This window comes from Oncorhynchus mykiss, chromosome 9 (genome assembly GCF_057628025.1).
Source record: "Oncorhynchus mykiss isolate SJ-2025 chromosome 9, ASM5762802v1, whole genome shotgun sequence".
Taxonomy (NCBI): domain Eukaryota; kingdom Metazoa; phylum Chordata; class Actinopteri; order Salmoniformes; family Salmonidae; genus Oncorhynchus; species Oncorhynchus mykiss.
Window position 1 is genome coordinate 81,742,671 of NC_143030.1, and position 15,185 is coordinate 81,757,855.

Sequence of the window (15,185 nt, forward strand, 5' to 3'; positions counted from 1 at the left end):
CATTACAATTATAACTGGCTATACTTATTTCACCACTTACCATAATGAGACACAACTTTCAATTCTATTTATCACAATATATGTTTGTAAACGTAACATGACGATTGTGTGTCTATATAGCTGTACAATGATATTTGCATTGCTACTAAGTAAAACCTCCAATTGGTCCCCACTATTCCATCCGCTAAAAGCCCTCCTCATCCCGAGTTGGGTTGTCATCCCCCCCCCCCCCCCCCCGTATCCCAGCCCTGAAGAGACTGGGATCCATCCTTCGAAAAGAGCACACAGAACAGAAGTAGATGAACCGCCAAATGCATTTCCATCACCCTCACCTCAAAAATAAATGTATATATATATTTTTTAAATCCTGCATATCTTATTTTTCTTAATTAGCTATTAATATTTGTGGTAATGTAGGCAATGTATGCAAAGGATTTTACCTTTCGCCATGACCAAAATTACATTATTGCAATTATTATATTAGCAAACAATTATTGTGAATCCTCCTATATTGACCCTAACATATTTTACTCCCTCGCAACAGTTGTGGGACACCCACACACACCCACACACAGTCAACCCCTTTCCCCCACAACAACCATAGACTCACATTCTCAACAGTTGCACCATCCCAGAGCCCAACTCAAGAAAGTTCTTGATTTACGAATGCATATACAGTTGCAGCTGTATGAGACGGCCTGCAAAACTGTGCAAAAACATGGGCAGAAAGGGGGAGATTTGATTAACCATTGTGACGTCCTAGATGATGGAGGTCAGATATACAGTGGGGCAAAAAAGTATTTAGTCAGCCACCAATTGTGCAAGTTCTCCCACTTAAAAAGATGGGAGAGGCCTGTAATTGTCATCATAGGTACACTTCAACTATGACAGACAAAGTGAGAAGAAAAAAAATCCAGAAAATCACATTGTAGGATTTTTAATGAATTTATTAGCAAATTATGGTGAAAAATAAGTATTTGAATCTTGAGGGGGCAGTGCTGCTCTAGGACTCTGACCACATTTTGGCTGCATACAGACCGCTTACAGTAGGCCCATAAAACAGTTAGGGACTTCTCCTTAGCATCTGGGTCATTCAGGTGGATGTATAGGGTTGTGAACCATTCCATCAATATAGGATCATAAATCAATTAGATGTATAATTCTTTTTTTTTTTAAATTGTTCCCGATGAAATACGGAACTGTTCCATATTTTATCGAACGGGCAGCAACCCGAAGTCTAAATATTCCTGTTACATTGCACAAACTTCAATGTTATGTCATAATTATGTGAAATTCTGGCAAATTAAGTTAGTGAGTTAGTGGAGCTAACTTGATGCAGTCCAGACTCCCAGGCTAGTGGAGCAGACCGGCGGATCTATAGTAAGGGGTCTGCTGCACTGATACGCAGCCTTGATCCGTGAGACACATTTTGACAGAAGCACCGAAAGTAACAAATTCTAGTACCCGTTTTTCATGTTCTAGTATCAACAAAGTACTGACGTTTCGGTATACCGTGCAACACTAGCGTGTGCACATGCTGCTCCAGAGACAGTGCTGTTCTTCCTTCAGACAAGCATGCGGTAAAACTTTGTTCATTTGCACAATGTCTCTCGTTCACAATGGCTTGTAAATATCCAACCTCACAAAAAAATTATATTCTACCTATAGATGTATACATTTATGAGCTGGATTGCCTGTCTTTGCAATTCGTTTATTTGCCTTTGCATATTTAGCTAGCAGCCGCTATTTGAAATTCACTAGCACTTGTACAATTTATTTTTTTATTCTGGTAAAGATAAAAAACACAAATGCAGAAGCTTCGGGACCTTTCATCCTGGGAAACAAAGGTCTTAAAGTCGGATCCACTATTCTGAAATAACCTTAATGAATCAGAAAATCACCAAAGTTAGCTGGTGCACTCTGTAGTGTACCCCCAGGGATGCTGGGATTCCTGACCACGGTGTGTGTGTGTGTGTGTGTGGAGCACTTGAAGGTGTGGCAGTTATATCTAGAAGACAACAGTCAACTGTAAATCTTTGTCGCTTGTTGGTTCAGATGAGTCTCGAGGAAAAGAGTCACTTTGAGTGGTTGTAGTTTGTATTATATACAGTCCTCGGGGCATCTTTCTGTCTGTTTGGTTGAAGTATTTGTGGTTTTTTTTGTGTTCTCCAGCTGAGAAGAAACAGTCCCCAAGTATTGTGTTCAGAAAGGTAAGACCGACCTAACATGATCCATCTCTGCCCGCCGAACTGTCTTTCACTCTGCATGTGTTGGCTACTCCTGTTCTGCTAGTCTGATTGGATAAAGCATCCTTTTAATTCTGTAGCTGTTTACTATCGTCTGTAGTATTCTCCCTGTTCTATGTTAGTGTAAGGTGAAGTTGCACCTAAGACACTGATCCTGAGTCAGTTTAGCATTTTCTCCACTCATGGTTTGGTGGCGAGGAAGCTGATACTGGATCACCCTACAATGTCCTGTGTTGGTCCTGATGCACATTTATTTTAGTTGCAGCAGAGTCAGGGTCTGTCAGTTGGCCCAGTCGTTATACTGCCACCTGTCTGACATGGTCTGTCAGTTGGCCCAGTCGTTATACTGCCACCTGTCTAGCAGGGTCTGCCAGTTGGTCCAGTTGTTATATGGCCACCGGTCTGGCAGGGTCTGTCAGTTGGTCCAGGCGTTATACTGCCACCTGTCTAGCAGGGTCTGTCAGTTGGTCCAGGCGTTATACTGCCACCTGTCTAGCAGGGTCTGTCAGTTGGTCCAGGCGTTATACTGCCACCTGTCTAGCAGGGTCTGTCAGTTGGTCCAGGCGTTATACGGCCACCGGTCTGGCAGGGTCTGTCAGTTGGTCCAGGCGTTATACGGCCACCGGTCTGGCAGGGTCTGTCAGTTGGTCCAGGCGTTATACTGCCACCTGTCTAGCAGGGTCTGTCAGTTGGTCCAGGCGTTATACTGCCACCTGTCTAGCAGGGTCTGTCAGTTGGTCCAGGCGTTATACAGCCACCGGTCTGGCAGGGTCTGTCAGTTGGTCCAATCGTTATAAATCAATAAAAAGTAACACAATAAGAATAACATAACGAGGCTATATACAGGGGGCCCCGTTACCGAGTCAGTTGAGGTAATTTGTATATGTAGGTGGGGGCGATGTGACTATGCATAGGTAACAAACAAACAGCGAGTAGCAGTAGCGGCCACTGTCCGTGATAACAGACACAGGGAAAAGGCCATAGTTCCAGACTCTGCTGAGGTACAGTAATAATTAATTCCAAGAAACAACTTCCAACAGAGTTGAAGATATGACATAAGTTATGAGGTGGGTAGTTGTAGGTAGTAGATCTTGGTGAATATTGCTGGTTTTGTAGTTCGGTATCCCACTGTGGTATTGTGTTGTCGTATTAGTGTGAGCTATAATGTTTAAATTATCGGAACGTTCACTAAAGGGGCAGGGGATTAAGGTTTTCTATTGAGGGAGGAATGTGGGGGGCGTGTTTCAGCTGGACAAACTCTACCCCTCACTTCCACAACCTGTCTCTACCGCTGACACAATATATATCCATATATATATATATATAAATATTTTTTTTTGTTCTGGAAGACCAAGAGGAATCAAGTGAAAGACAAAAGTACAATGGTGAAATAAACACTACTATATAAGGAGTAGGAACTCTGGTTTTCTAGGACACGGGTAGCAACCGCGGGTAGCAACCGTGGTCCTGGACTTTCTGGTCCCCTCATGTTTCAGATTGATTTAATCTTAGAAGACCAGATGTGTTGAATTGAGTCAATCACTGGAGTGATCAATTAGTTTTGTAGCTCAGTGTAGTGCCTAGTTGGGACAACATCCTGCTCTACTTGCAGCGCTCTAGGAAGCGTGCACCTGAGCCATTTCCGTGATTACGACACACGAGGGTCTATCACCATTCTGTTGTCACACAGGGTGTTGAAGACGGACTGAATTCACCACAATAATGCATTTGAATGTTTCTGTGTTTTTTAGAAGGTGTCCATTTTGTTTCTAAGGCAAGTGCTGCACAAGCATTGGGCTATTTGCGCTGCAGGAATCGTTGTCAGCTCACTAATGAGAGGGTCTAGAACTGAGCCTTGCGGGACGCCACAATAGTTGTAGAATAGAATAGTTCTTAGCATAGCCTTTGTTTTCTTATTTACCGTTTTTTTCACTGACCGCCAGATTCCAGACTAATCAATGCACGGGTTAAAGCTGTGGGTTAAAGCTGTTTACTTCTTTCTACTAACTAGCCTCTTATTAACCTTTACAAACATGAGTGCAAACCTCATGGTTTAAAAAAAAAAAGTTTTATGTATAAATCAAAGTGATTAATTTAGGCCGATGGTAACGGGGTCGTTATCTGGTAATGGGATAGGGTTGCAACAATGCTGCTAACTTTCCCAGGTTTTCTGGAAATCCCGGTTAATGGGGGATTACTTTATTTCCTCATGATTTTACTGGAATGTTGGGAAATGTAATCACATTCTGTAACCCTACTAGAAGTACATTAGTAGATGGCACCCTATTCCCTATATAGTGCACTACACTGTGAGCCTGGTCAAAAGTAGTGCACACTATACGGATTCGAGTGCCATTTGGAACTCAAACATAGTGTGACTGTGTTGTGCTGGTCGGTCTGTCCCTCCCATCTTCCCTTCCCATAGTGTGCTGTAGTGACTGTGTTGTGCTGGTTGCTATGTCCCTCCCTTCCCTTCCTGTAGTGTGCTGTAGTGACTGTGTTGTGCTGGTTGCTATATCCCTCCCTTCCCTTCCTGTAGTGTGCTGTAGTGACTGTGTTGTGCTGGTTGCTCTGTCCCTCCCATCTTCCCTTCCCATAGTGTGCTGTAGTGACTGTGTTGTGCTGGTTGCTATGTCCCTCCCTTCCCTTCCTGTAGTGTGCTGTAGTGACTGTGTTGTGCTGGTCGGTCTGTCCCTCCCATCTTCCCTTCCCATAGTGTGCTGTAGTGACTGTGTTGTGCTGGTTGCTATATCCCTCCCTTCCCTTCCTGTAGTGTGCTGTAGTGACTGTGTTGTGCTGGTTGCTCTGTCCCTCCCTCCCTTCCCTTCCTGTAGTTTGCTGTAGTGACTGTGTTGTGCTGGTTGCTATGTCCCTCCCTTCCTTCCCTTCCTGTAGTGTGCTGTAGTGACTGTGTTGTGCTGGTTGCTATGTCCCTCCCTTCCCTTCCTTCCCTTCCTGTAGTGTGCTGTTGTGACTGTGTTGTGCTGGTTGCTATGTCCCTCCCTTCCCTCCCTTCCTGTAGTGTGCTGTTGTGACTGTGTTGTGCTGGTTGCTATGTCCCTCCCTTCCTTCCCTTCCTGTAGTGTGCTGTTGTGACTGTGTTGTGCTGGTTGCTATGTCCCTTCCTTCCCTTCCTGTAGTGTGCTGTAGTGACTGTTGTGCTGGTTGCTATGTCCCTTCCCTCCCTTCCTGTAGTGTGCTGTAGTGACTGTGTTGTGCTGGTTGCTCTGTCCCTTCCCTCCCTTCCTGTAGTGTGCTGTAGTGACTGTGTTGTGCTGGTTGATATGTCCCTCCCTTCCCTTCCTGTAGTGTGCTGTAGTGACTGTGTTGTGCTGGTTGCTATGTCCCTCCCTTCCCTTCCTGTAGTGTGCTGTAGTGACTGTGTTGTGCTGGTTGCTATGTCCCTCCCCTCCCATAGTGTGCTGTAGTGACTGTTGTGCTGGTTGCTATGTCCCTCCCTTCCCTTCCTGTAGTGTGCGGTAGTGACTGTGTTGTGCTGGTTGATATGTCCCTCCGTTCCCTTCCTGTAGTGTGCTGTAGTGACTGTGTTGTGCTGGTTGCTATGTCCCTCCCTTCCCTTCCTGTAGTGTGCTGTAGTGACTGTGTTGTGCTGGTTGCTCTGTCCCTCCCTTCCCTCCCTGTAGTGTGCTGTAGTGACTGTGTTGTGCTGGTTGCTATGTCCCTCCCTTCCCTTCCTGTAGTGTGCTGTAGTGACTGTGTTGTGCTGGTTGCTATGTCCCTCCCTTCCCTTCCTGTAGTGTGCTGTAGTGACTGTGTTGTGTTGGTTGCTATGTCCCTCCCTTCCCTTCCTGTAGTGTGCTGTAGTGACTGTGTTGTGCTGGTCGGTCTGTCCTCAGGTGGGAGGGGATAAATGGGTTCTAGGGGGGAAACAACTGGAGTTCAAAGAAGAGGAATTTGGCAACAGCGGCACGACTCCACTTTACACTAAGGTACGCTTTTTAACCTGACTCTACTTTACACTAAGGTACGCTTTTTAACCTGACTCCACTTTACACTAAGGTACGCTTTTTAACCTGACTCTACTTTACACTAAGGTACGCTTTTTAACCTGACTCCACTTTACACTAAGGTACGCTCTTTAACCTGACTCCACTTTACACTAAGGTACGCTTTTTAACCTGACTCCACTTTACACTAAGGTACGCTCTTTAACCTGACTCCACTTTACACTAAGTTACGCTTTTTAACCTGACTCCACTTTACACTAAGGTACGCTTTTTAACCTGACTCCACTTTACACTAAGGTACGCTCTTTAACCTGACTCTACTTTACACTAAGGTACGCTTTTTAACCTGACTCCACTTTACACTAAGGTACGCTTTTTAACCTGACTCCACTTTACACTAAGGTACGCTTTTTAACCTGACTCCACTTTACACTAAGGTACGCTTTTTAACCTGACTCCACTTTACACTAAGGTACGCTTTTTAACCTGACTCCACTTTACACTAAGGTACGCTTTTTAACCTGACTCTACTTTACACTAAGGTACGCTTTTTAACCTGACTCTACTTTACACTAAGGTACGCTTTTTAACCTGACTCTACTTTACACTAAGGTACGCTTTTTAACCTGACTCTACTTTACACTAAGGTACGCTTTTTAACCTGCCTCCACTTTACGCTAAGGTACGCTTTTTAACCTGACTCTACTTTACACTAAGGTACGCTTTTTAACCTGACTCTACTTTACACTAAGGTACGCTTTTTAACCTGACTCCACTTTACACTAAGGTACGCTAAGGTGGTTTTTAATGTATACCATATTTTAAGTGTGCGCATCCCAAATGGCACCCTATTGCCTATTTATTGCACTACTTCTGATCAGGGCCCATAGGGTTCTGGTAGAAAGTAGTGCACTATATAGGGAAAGTGTTGCCATTGGGGAGGCGTACTAAATGAATGAAATTGACAGCACTCCAAAAATATACTTAAAAAAAATAATAATTATAAGTATTAATTCCAGATGGAATTAGCATGTTTTTTTATGATGTGTGTTTTGATAAGGTACTCCTCATCTGCTCTTGGTTTGTTTTTCAGATGAAGCGTAAGCGGTTTGGACACAAATCAACCAAGGTCACCAGGAGACCTAGTATATCGGTAAGATGTAGGGTTGGACCATTTTCATTTCAATTCCAGTCAATTTAGGAAGTAAACTTTAAATTACAATTTTTAACTAACAAAGCTTTTCAAAGAGGAACAATTGTTATTTTGGTTTTCTTTCTGGAAGGGTAGGGTAGCATAAACAACCACCTGGACATTAGGGATTTGCATAGACATCAAAAGTCCTAATGCAAAGTTACACCTCAACAGTCTACACACAATACCCCATAATGACAAAGAAAAACGTTTTTTACAATTTTGTTACTAATTTAAAATAAATTATATAATACTTTTACATAAGTATTTAGACCCTTTACGCAGTACTTTGTTGAAGCACCTTTGGCAGCGATTACAGCCTCGAGTCTTCTTGGGTATGACACGACAAGCTTGGCACACCTGTATTTGGGGAGTTTCTCTCAAGCTGTCAGGTTTGATGGGGAGCGTTGCTGAACAGCTATTTTCAGATCTCTCCAGAGATGTTTGATCGGGTTCAAGTCCGGGCTCTGGCTGGGTCAATCACGCGTTGTCTTGGCTGTTTGCTTAGGGTCAATGTCCTGTTGGCAGGTGACCCCCCCCCAGTCTGAGGTCCTGAGTGCTCTGGAGCAGGTTTCCATCAAGGATCTCTCTGTACTTTGTTCTGTTCGTATTTGCCTCGATCCTGACTCGTCTCCCAGTCCCTGCCACTGAAAAACATCCCCACAGCATGATGATGCTGCCACCACCATGCTTCACCGTAGGGATGGTGCGAGGTTTCCTCCAGACGTGACGCTTGGCATTCAGGCCGAAGAGTTCAATCTTGGTTTTATCAGACCAGAGAATCTTGTTTCTCATGGTCTGAGAGTCCTTTAGGTTCCTTTTGGCAAACTCCAAGTGGGCTGTCATGTGCCTTTTACTGAGTAGTGGCTTCCGTCTGGCCACTCTACCATAAACTCCTGATTGGTGGAGTGTTGCAGAGATGGTTGTCCTTCTGGAAGGTTCAGGATGCACCTGAGCTCATTTTTGAGACTCATAGCGAAGGGTCTGAATACTTATGTAAATAAGGTTTTTCTGTTTTTTTATTGTTAATAAATGTGCTAGCATTTATTTAAAAAAAACGCTTTCGCTTTGTCGTTATGGGGTTGTGTGTGGATTGATGAAAAAAACATTTATTTAATACATTTTACAATATATATATATATATATTTTGGTGTTAGTCTATATATTGTAAAATGTATTAAATAAATGTTATATATATATATATATAACATAACAAAATATCAAGGGGTCTGAATCCGTTCTGAATGCGCTGGAGATAATTAAAAAAATATATATATGTAACACTCTGTTGGAAGACATCCTGCATTCAGGATGGAATTAGCAGGAAATCCATGAATCCTCCAATCGGGATTTGGGGAAAGTCACAATTGTAGGCCACAGATAAGGTCAATATTGTTCTGTTGTCCCCACAGAGAAAAGCCAAGATGAAAGAATCTGTGAAAGAACTGGAAGAGGAGGAGGAGGAAGAGGAGGAGGAAGAAGAGGAGGAGGAGGAAGAAGTAGAAGAAAAGCCACAGAAGAAGATGAGGACTCCTCAACAGGTATTTGTTGATTGACTGAATTGATGGTAATTGATTGGTTTTGGTTGTCACTGTCCTTGCGTACCAAAAAAGCATTTGGATGATATGTCAATTGAATTTCTCATGATGTGTAATCTTCCAGAAGGTTAAAGAGGAAGAAAAACAACAGTTGAAACCACAGAGAAAGGTTTGTATTTATGAATTTATTTTAATATGGGTGTTTGTCCATTTAGTTTTGTATTTAAACGCCACGTTAAACGTGTACTTGACACTGCAACAAAATGTTCCCCATGGGGACAATTAAGTCAGTTGGTGTACGGGTGGGTCTAACCCTTAGATTTATGAATTTAGCGTAAGAGGGGTGTAAACACTATATACTCGGCAAATAAAACAATTGCATAGGCTAGCAAACCCATGTCTTTTTACAGAAGGTACGGGTGAAAGAGAAGGAGGAGGAAGTAGAGTGGAAGCCAGAGAAAATTGTGAGTTTTTTAAAAATATTAAACGTATTTATTTAACCAGGAAGTCCCATTGAGTTCAGAAGACTTCTTTCTAATGGGAGGCTAAGACGTTGTCTGTCGTCACCTATATAATGGATATGCCACTCAATTATATAAATAATGAAACGCAGAGGACCTGAGAGTAGAGCCTTGAGGGACACCACCCACATGGATACAGTGCATTATTATTAGGTGTGTGACAAGGCCTGTGCCCCAACTGGCACCATATGCCCTATATAGTATAGTGCACTATATACAGTGCCTTCAGAAAGTATTCAAACCCCTTGACTTTTTCCACATGTTTTGGTGTTAGTCTGAATTAAAAAATGGATTCAATATTTTTTTTCACCCATCTACACACAATATCCCATAATGACAAAAGTAATAATTTTGGGGGGACTGTTTGAATGTATTTTTAAAATGAAATGCAGAAATATGTAATTTACATAAGTATTCACACCCTTGAGTCAATACATGTTAGAATCAGCTTTGGCAGCGATTACAGCTTTGGGTCTTTCTTGGTAAATCTCTAAGAGCTATCCACACCTGGATTATACAATATTTGGCCATTTATTTTTTTCAAAATTATTCAATAAATTGTTTGTTGGTCAAATTGTTTGCTGGTCATTGCTAGGCAACCATCATGTCTTGCCATAGATTTTCAAGCAGATTTAAGACAAAACTGTAACTCGGCCACTCAGGAACATTCACTGTCTCCTTGGTAAGCATCTCCAGTGTAGATTTGGCATTGGGTTTTAGGTTATTGTCCTGCTGAAAGGTGAATTCATCTCCTAGTGTCTGGTGGAAAACAGACTGAACCAGGTTTTCCCTCTAGGATTTTGCCTGTGCTCCATTCCGTTTGGATTTTTTTATCCTTAAAAACTCTCCAGTCCTTAAATGTTTGTATATTTTTTTTTTTACATTTAACCTTTAACCGAACTAGGCATGTGAGTTAAGAACAAATTCTTATTTACAATGATGGCCTACCCCTGGCCAAACCCGGAAGACGCTGGGCCAATTGTGCGCCGCCCTATGGGACTCCCAATCACGGCCGGATGTGAACCATGGACTGTAGTGATGCCTCTTGCACTGAGATGCAGTGCCTCAGAATGCTGCGCCACTCGGGAGCCTTTAACGATTACAAGCATACTCATGACATGATGCAGCCACCACTACGCTTGAAAATATGGAGAGTGGGACTCATGTATTGGATTTGCCCCAAACGTGATACTTTGTATTCAGGAAAAAAGGTGAATTGCTTTGCCACATTTGTTGCAGTTTTACTGTAGTGCCTTGTTGCAAACAGGATTCATGTTTTGGAATATTTTTTATTCTGTACAGGCTTCTTTAGTTTCACTGTGTCATGTAGGTTAGTATTGTAGAGTCACTATATAATGTTGATCCATCCTCAGTTTTCTCCCATCACAGCCTTTAAACTGAGCGATATTCAATGTCTGCTGTTTTAGTTTTGTACCCATCTACCAATAAGTATCCCTTTGCAAGGCATTGGTAAACTTCCCTGGTTTTTGCGGTTGAATCTGTGTTTAAAATTCACAGCTCGACTGAGGGACCTTACAATTATCTGTATGTGTGGGGTACAGAGATGGTAGTCATTCCTCATGTTACCTGAATGCATAGTGCCAACTTTAAAGTTTGGTGGAGGAGGAATAATGGTCTGGGGTTGTTTTTCATGGTTCAGGCCCCTTCGTTCCAGTGAAGGGAAATCTTAACGCTACAGCATACAGCATACATTCTAGATGATTCTGTGCTTCCAACCTTGTGGCAACAGTTTGGGGAAGGCCCGTTCCTGTTTCAGCATGACAATGCACAAAGCGAGGTCCATACAGAAATTCTTTGTTGAGATCGGTGTGGAAGAATATTATTATTATTATTATTATTATTATTATTATTATTATTATTATTATTATTAATATTATATATATTTTTATTTTACCCCTTCTCCCTAATTTCGTGGTATCCATTTAGTAGCTAGTCTTATCTCATCGCTGCAACTCCCGTACGGACTCGGGAGAGCCATGCGTCCTCCGAAACACGACCCAACCAAGCCACACTGCTTCTTGACACAATGCCCGCTTTACCCGGAAGCAATTGTGCACCGCCCCACAGGTCTCCCGGTCGCGGCCGGCTGCGACAGAGCCTGGACTCGGAACCAGGATCTCTAGTGGCACAGCTAGCAATTGCGATGCAGTGCCTTAGACCACTGCACCACTCTGGAGGCCCCCGTGGACGAACTTGACTGACCTGCACAGAGCCCTGACCTCAACCCCCATCGAACACCTTTGGGATGAATTGGAATGCCGACAGCGAGCCAGGTCTAATTTCCCAACATCATATAATATAGCCCGACCTCACTAATGCTCTTGTGGCTTCCAATGGAAGCGAGTTCCAGCAGCAATGTTCCAACATCTAGTGGAAAGCCTTCCCTGAAGAGTGGAGGCTGTTATAGCAGCAATGTTCCAACATCTAGTGGAAAGCCTTCCCAGAAGAGTGGAGGCTGTTATAGCAGCAATGTCCCAACATCTAGTGGAAAGCCTTTCCAGAAGAGTGGAGGCTGCTATAGCAGCAATGTCCCAACATCTAGTGGAAAGCCTTCCCAGAAGAGTGGAGGCTGTTGTAGCAGCGAAGGGGGGAACCAACTCCATATTAATGCCCATGATTTTGGAACGAGATGTTCGACAAGCAGGTGTCCACATTGTGTCATGTGATGTGTGTATACAGTGATTTCGGAAAGTATTCAGACCCCTTCCCTTCCACATTTTGTTACGTTAATCTTATTCTAAAATGGATTAAACTATACAAAAAAAGTCTCATCCATCTAAACACAATACCCCATAATGACCAAAAGCGAAAACAGGTGTTTAGAAATGTATTTTTAAAAATACAGTATTTACATAAGTTTTCAGACCCTTTGCTATGAGACTCGAAATTGAGTTCAGGTGCATCCTGTTTCCATTGATCATCCTTGAGATGTTTCTACAAGTTGATTGGAGTCCACCTGCGGTAAATTCAATTGATTGGACATGATTTGGAAAGGCTCACACCTGTCTATATAAGGTCCCACAGTGCATGTCAGAGTAAAAAAAAGCTAAGCTTTGAGTTCGAAAGAATTGCCTGTTGAGCTCAGAGACAGGATTGTGTCGAGGCACAGATCTGGGGAAGGGTACCGAAAAATGTCTGCAGAATTGAAGGTCCCCAAGTGGTCTCCAACATTCTTAAATGGAATACGTTTGGAATCACCAAGACTCTTCCTAGAGCTGGCCCCCCGACCAAACTGAGCAATCTGTGAAGGACTTTGGTACTGGTCGTAGAAAAAATAACTTCACTGGATTTTGGAATACTAAAATAGATTCTAGAACAGGCAAACCCTTCTTTGTGAGGCATTGGAAAACCTCCCTGGTCTTTTGTTGTTGAATCTGTGTTTGACATTCACTGCTTGACTGAGGGATCCTACAGATGTATGTGTGGGGGTACAGAGATGTCATTGAAAAATCATGTTAAACACTATTATTGAGTCCATGCATCTTATTATGTGACTTGTTAAGCACATTTTTACCCCTGAACTTATTTAGGCTTGTCATAACAAAGGAGTTTAATATTTGACAAGACATTTATGCATTTTCATATTTAGTTAATTATGTCAAATAGAAAAAAAACACAATTCCACTTTGACGTGTGTGTGTGTGTGTGTGTTGGCCAGTGACCACAAAATCTAAATGTAATCTGTTTTTAATTCGGACTGCAATCACAAAATGTGTAAAAAGTCACTGTAGGGAATCCGGTGCTACTTGGGATGCATCCAAGGTGACAACCCTAGATGTGTTTTGAGTGACATTTCTCTTCCTGTTGTCATCCTACAGGTGTATAACCACAGCGAGGGAAGTGACTCTGAAGAGCCGCCGCAGGAACCGACTAACATCTCACGTATAACGGTGAGTCCGTGGAAGACTTGAGTCCCAGATGGCATTCTTACCCCTCTCTTCCCCCCCCCCTGCTCACTCGCCCAGGTACGACGACCTCTTTATGTGTTTCTCTCCTTTCTCTCCCAGGGTAAATTAAAGAAGCGTACTCAGGGCTGTGGTCAGTGTGCTCCCTGTCGGCGTACAGATTGTGGTAAATGTGTCTACTGCCTGGACAAGCCCAAGAACGGCGGGGCCAACAAAAAGAAACAGAAGTGCAAGTACCGCCGCTGTCTTAATATGGTACATATGGTTCTGGTGTATGGTACATATGGCTCTGGTGTATGGTACATATGGTTCTGGTGTATGGTACATATGGTTCTGGTGTATGGTTATGTATGGTACATATGGTTCTGCATGGTACATATGGTTCTGGTGTATGGTTCTGCATGGTACATATGGTTCTGGTGTATGGTGATGTATGGTACATATGGATATGTATGGTACATATGGTTATGTATGGTACATATGGCTCTGGTGTATGGTTATGTATGGTACATATGGCTATGTATGGTACATATGGTTATGTGTGGTACATATGGCTCTGGTGTATGGTTCTGTATGGTACATATGGTTATGTATGGTACATATGGTTATGTATGGTACATATGGCTCTGGTGTATGGTTCTGTATGGTACATATGGCTTCAGTGTATGGTTCTGTATGGTACATATGACTCTGGTGTATGGTTCTGTATGGTACATATGGTTATGTATGGTACATGTGGTTATGTATGGTACATATGTCTCTGGTGTATGGTTATGTATGGTACATATGGTTCTGTATGGTACATATGGTTCTGTATGGTACATATGGTTCTGTATGGTACATATGGTTCTGGTGTATGGTTCTGTATGGTACATATGGTTCTGGTGTATGGTTCTGTATGGTACATATGGTTCTGGTGTATGGTTCTGTATGGTACATATGGTTCTGGTGTATGGTTCTGGTGTATGGTTATGTATGGTACATATGGTTCTATATGGTACATATGGTTCTTGTGTATGGTTCTGTATGGTACATATGGTTCAGCTGTATGGTCATATATGGCACATATGGTTCTGGTGTATGGTCATATATGGCACATATGGTTCTGGTGTATGGTTCTGTATGGTACATATGGTTCTATATGGTTCTGGTGTATGGTTATTTAGGATACATATGGTTCTGTATGGTACATATGGTTCTGTATGGTACATATGGTTCTGGTGTATGGTTCTGTATGGTACATATGGTTCTGTATGGTACATATGGTTCTGGTGTATGGTTCTGTATGGTACATATGGTTCTGGTGTATGGTTCTGTATGGTACATATGGTTCTGTATGGTACATATGGTTCTGGTGTATGGTTCTGTATGGTACATATGGTTCTGGTGTATGGTTCTGTATGGTACATATGGTTCTGGTGTATGGTTCTGTATGGTACATATGGTTCTGGTGTATGGTCATATATGGTACATATGGTTCTGGTGTATGGTCATATATGGCACATATGGTTCTGGTGTATGGTTCTGTATGGTACATATGGTTCTGGTGTATGGTTCTGTATGGTACATATGGTTCTGGTGTATGGTCATATATGGCACATATGGTTCTGTATGGTACATATGGTTCTGGTGTATGGTCATATATGGTACATATGGTTCTGGTGTATGGTCATATATGGCACATATGGTTCTGGTGTATGGTTCTGTATGGTACATATGGTTCTGGTGTATGGTCATATATGGTACATATGGTTCTGGTGTATGGTCATATATGGTACATATGGTTCTATATGG

At 42.5% G+C, this 15,185-nt stretch overlaps 1 protein-coding gene across 6 annotated transcripts in view; it reads left to right on the forward strand.

The window, feature by feature from the left end:
• mbd1a (methyl-CpG binding domain protein 1a) overlaps positions 1–15,185 on the forward strand; it is a 45,617-nt gene that overhangs the window by 11,738 nt on the left and 18,694 nt on the right. For 2 of the 6 annotated variants that reach the window (XM_036989095.2, XM_090185573.1), the window contains exons 7-14: positions 2,173–2,210; positions 6,104–6,196; positions 7,308–7,367; positions 8,819–8,947; positions 9,069–9,113; positions 9,355–9,408; positions 13,305–13,376; positions 13,494–13,646. In XM_036989095.2, the coding sequence (XP_036844990.2) occupies positions 2,173–2,210; positions 6,104–6,196; positions 7,308–7,367; positions 8,819–8,947; positions 9,069–9,113; positions 9,355–9,408; positions 13,305–13,376; positions 13,494–13,646 (644 nt within the window). The remainder of the gene's footprint in view (positions 1–2,172; positions 2,211–6,103; positions 6,197–7,307; positions 7,368–8,818; positions 8,948–9,068; positions 9,114–9,354; positions 9,409–13,304; positions 13,377–13,493; positions 13,647–15,185) is intronic. The other 4 variants (XR_016483464.1, XR_016483465.1, XM_090185572.1 and 1 more) reach the window with 4 other exon arrangements.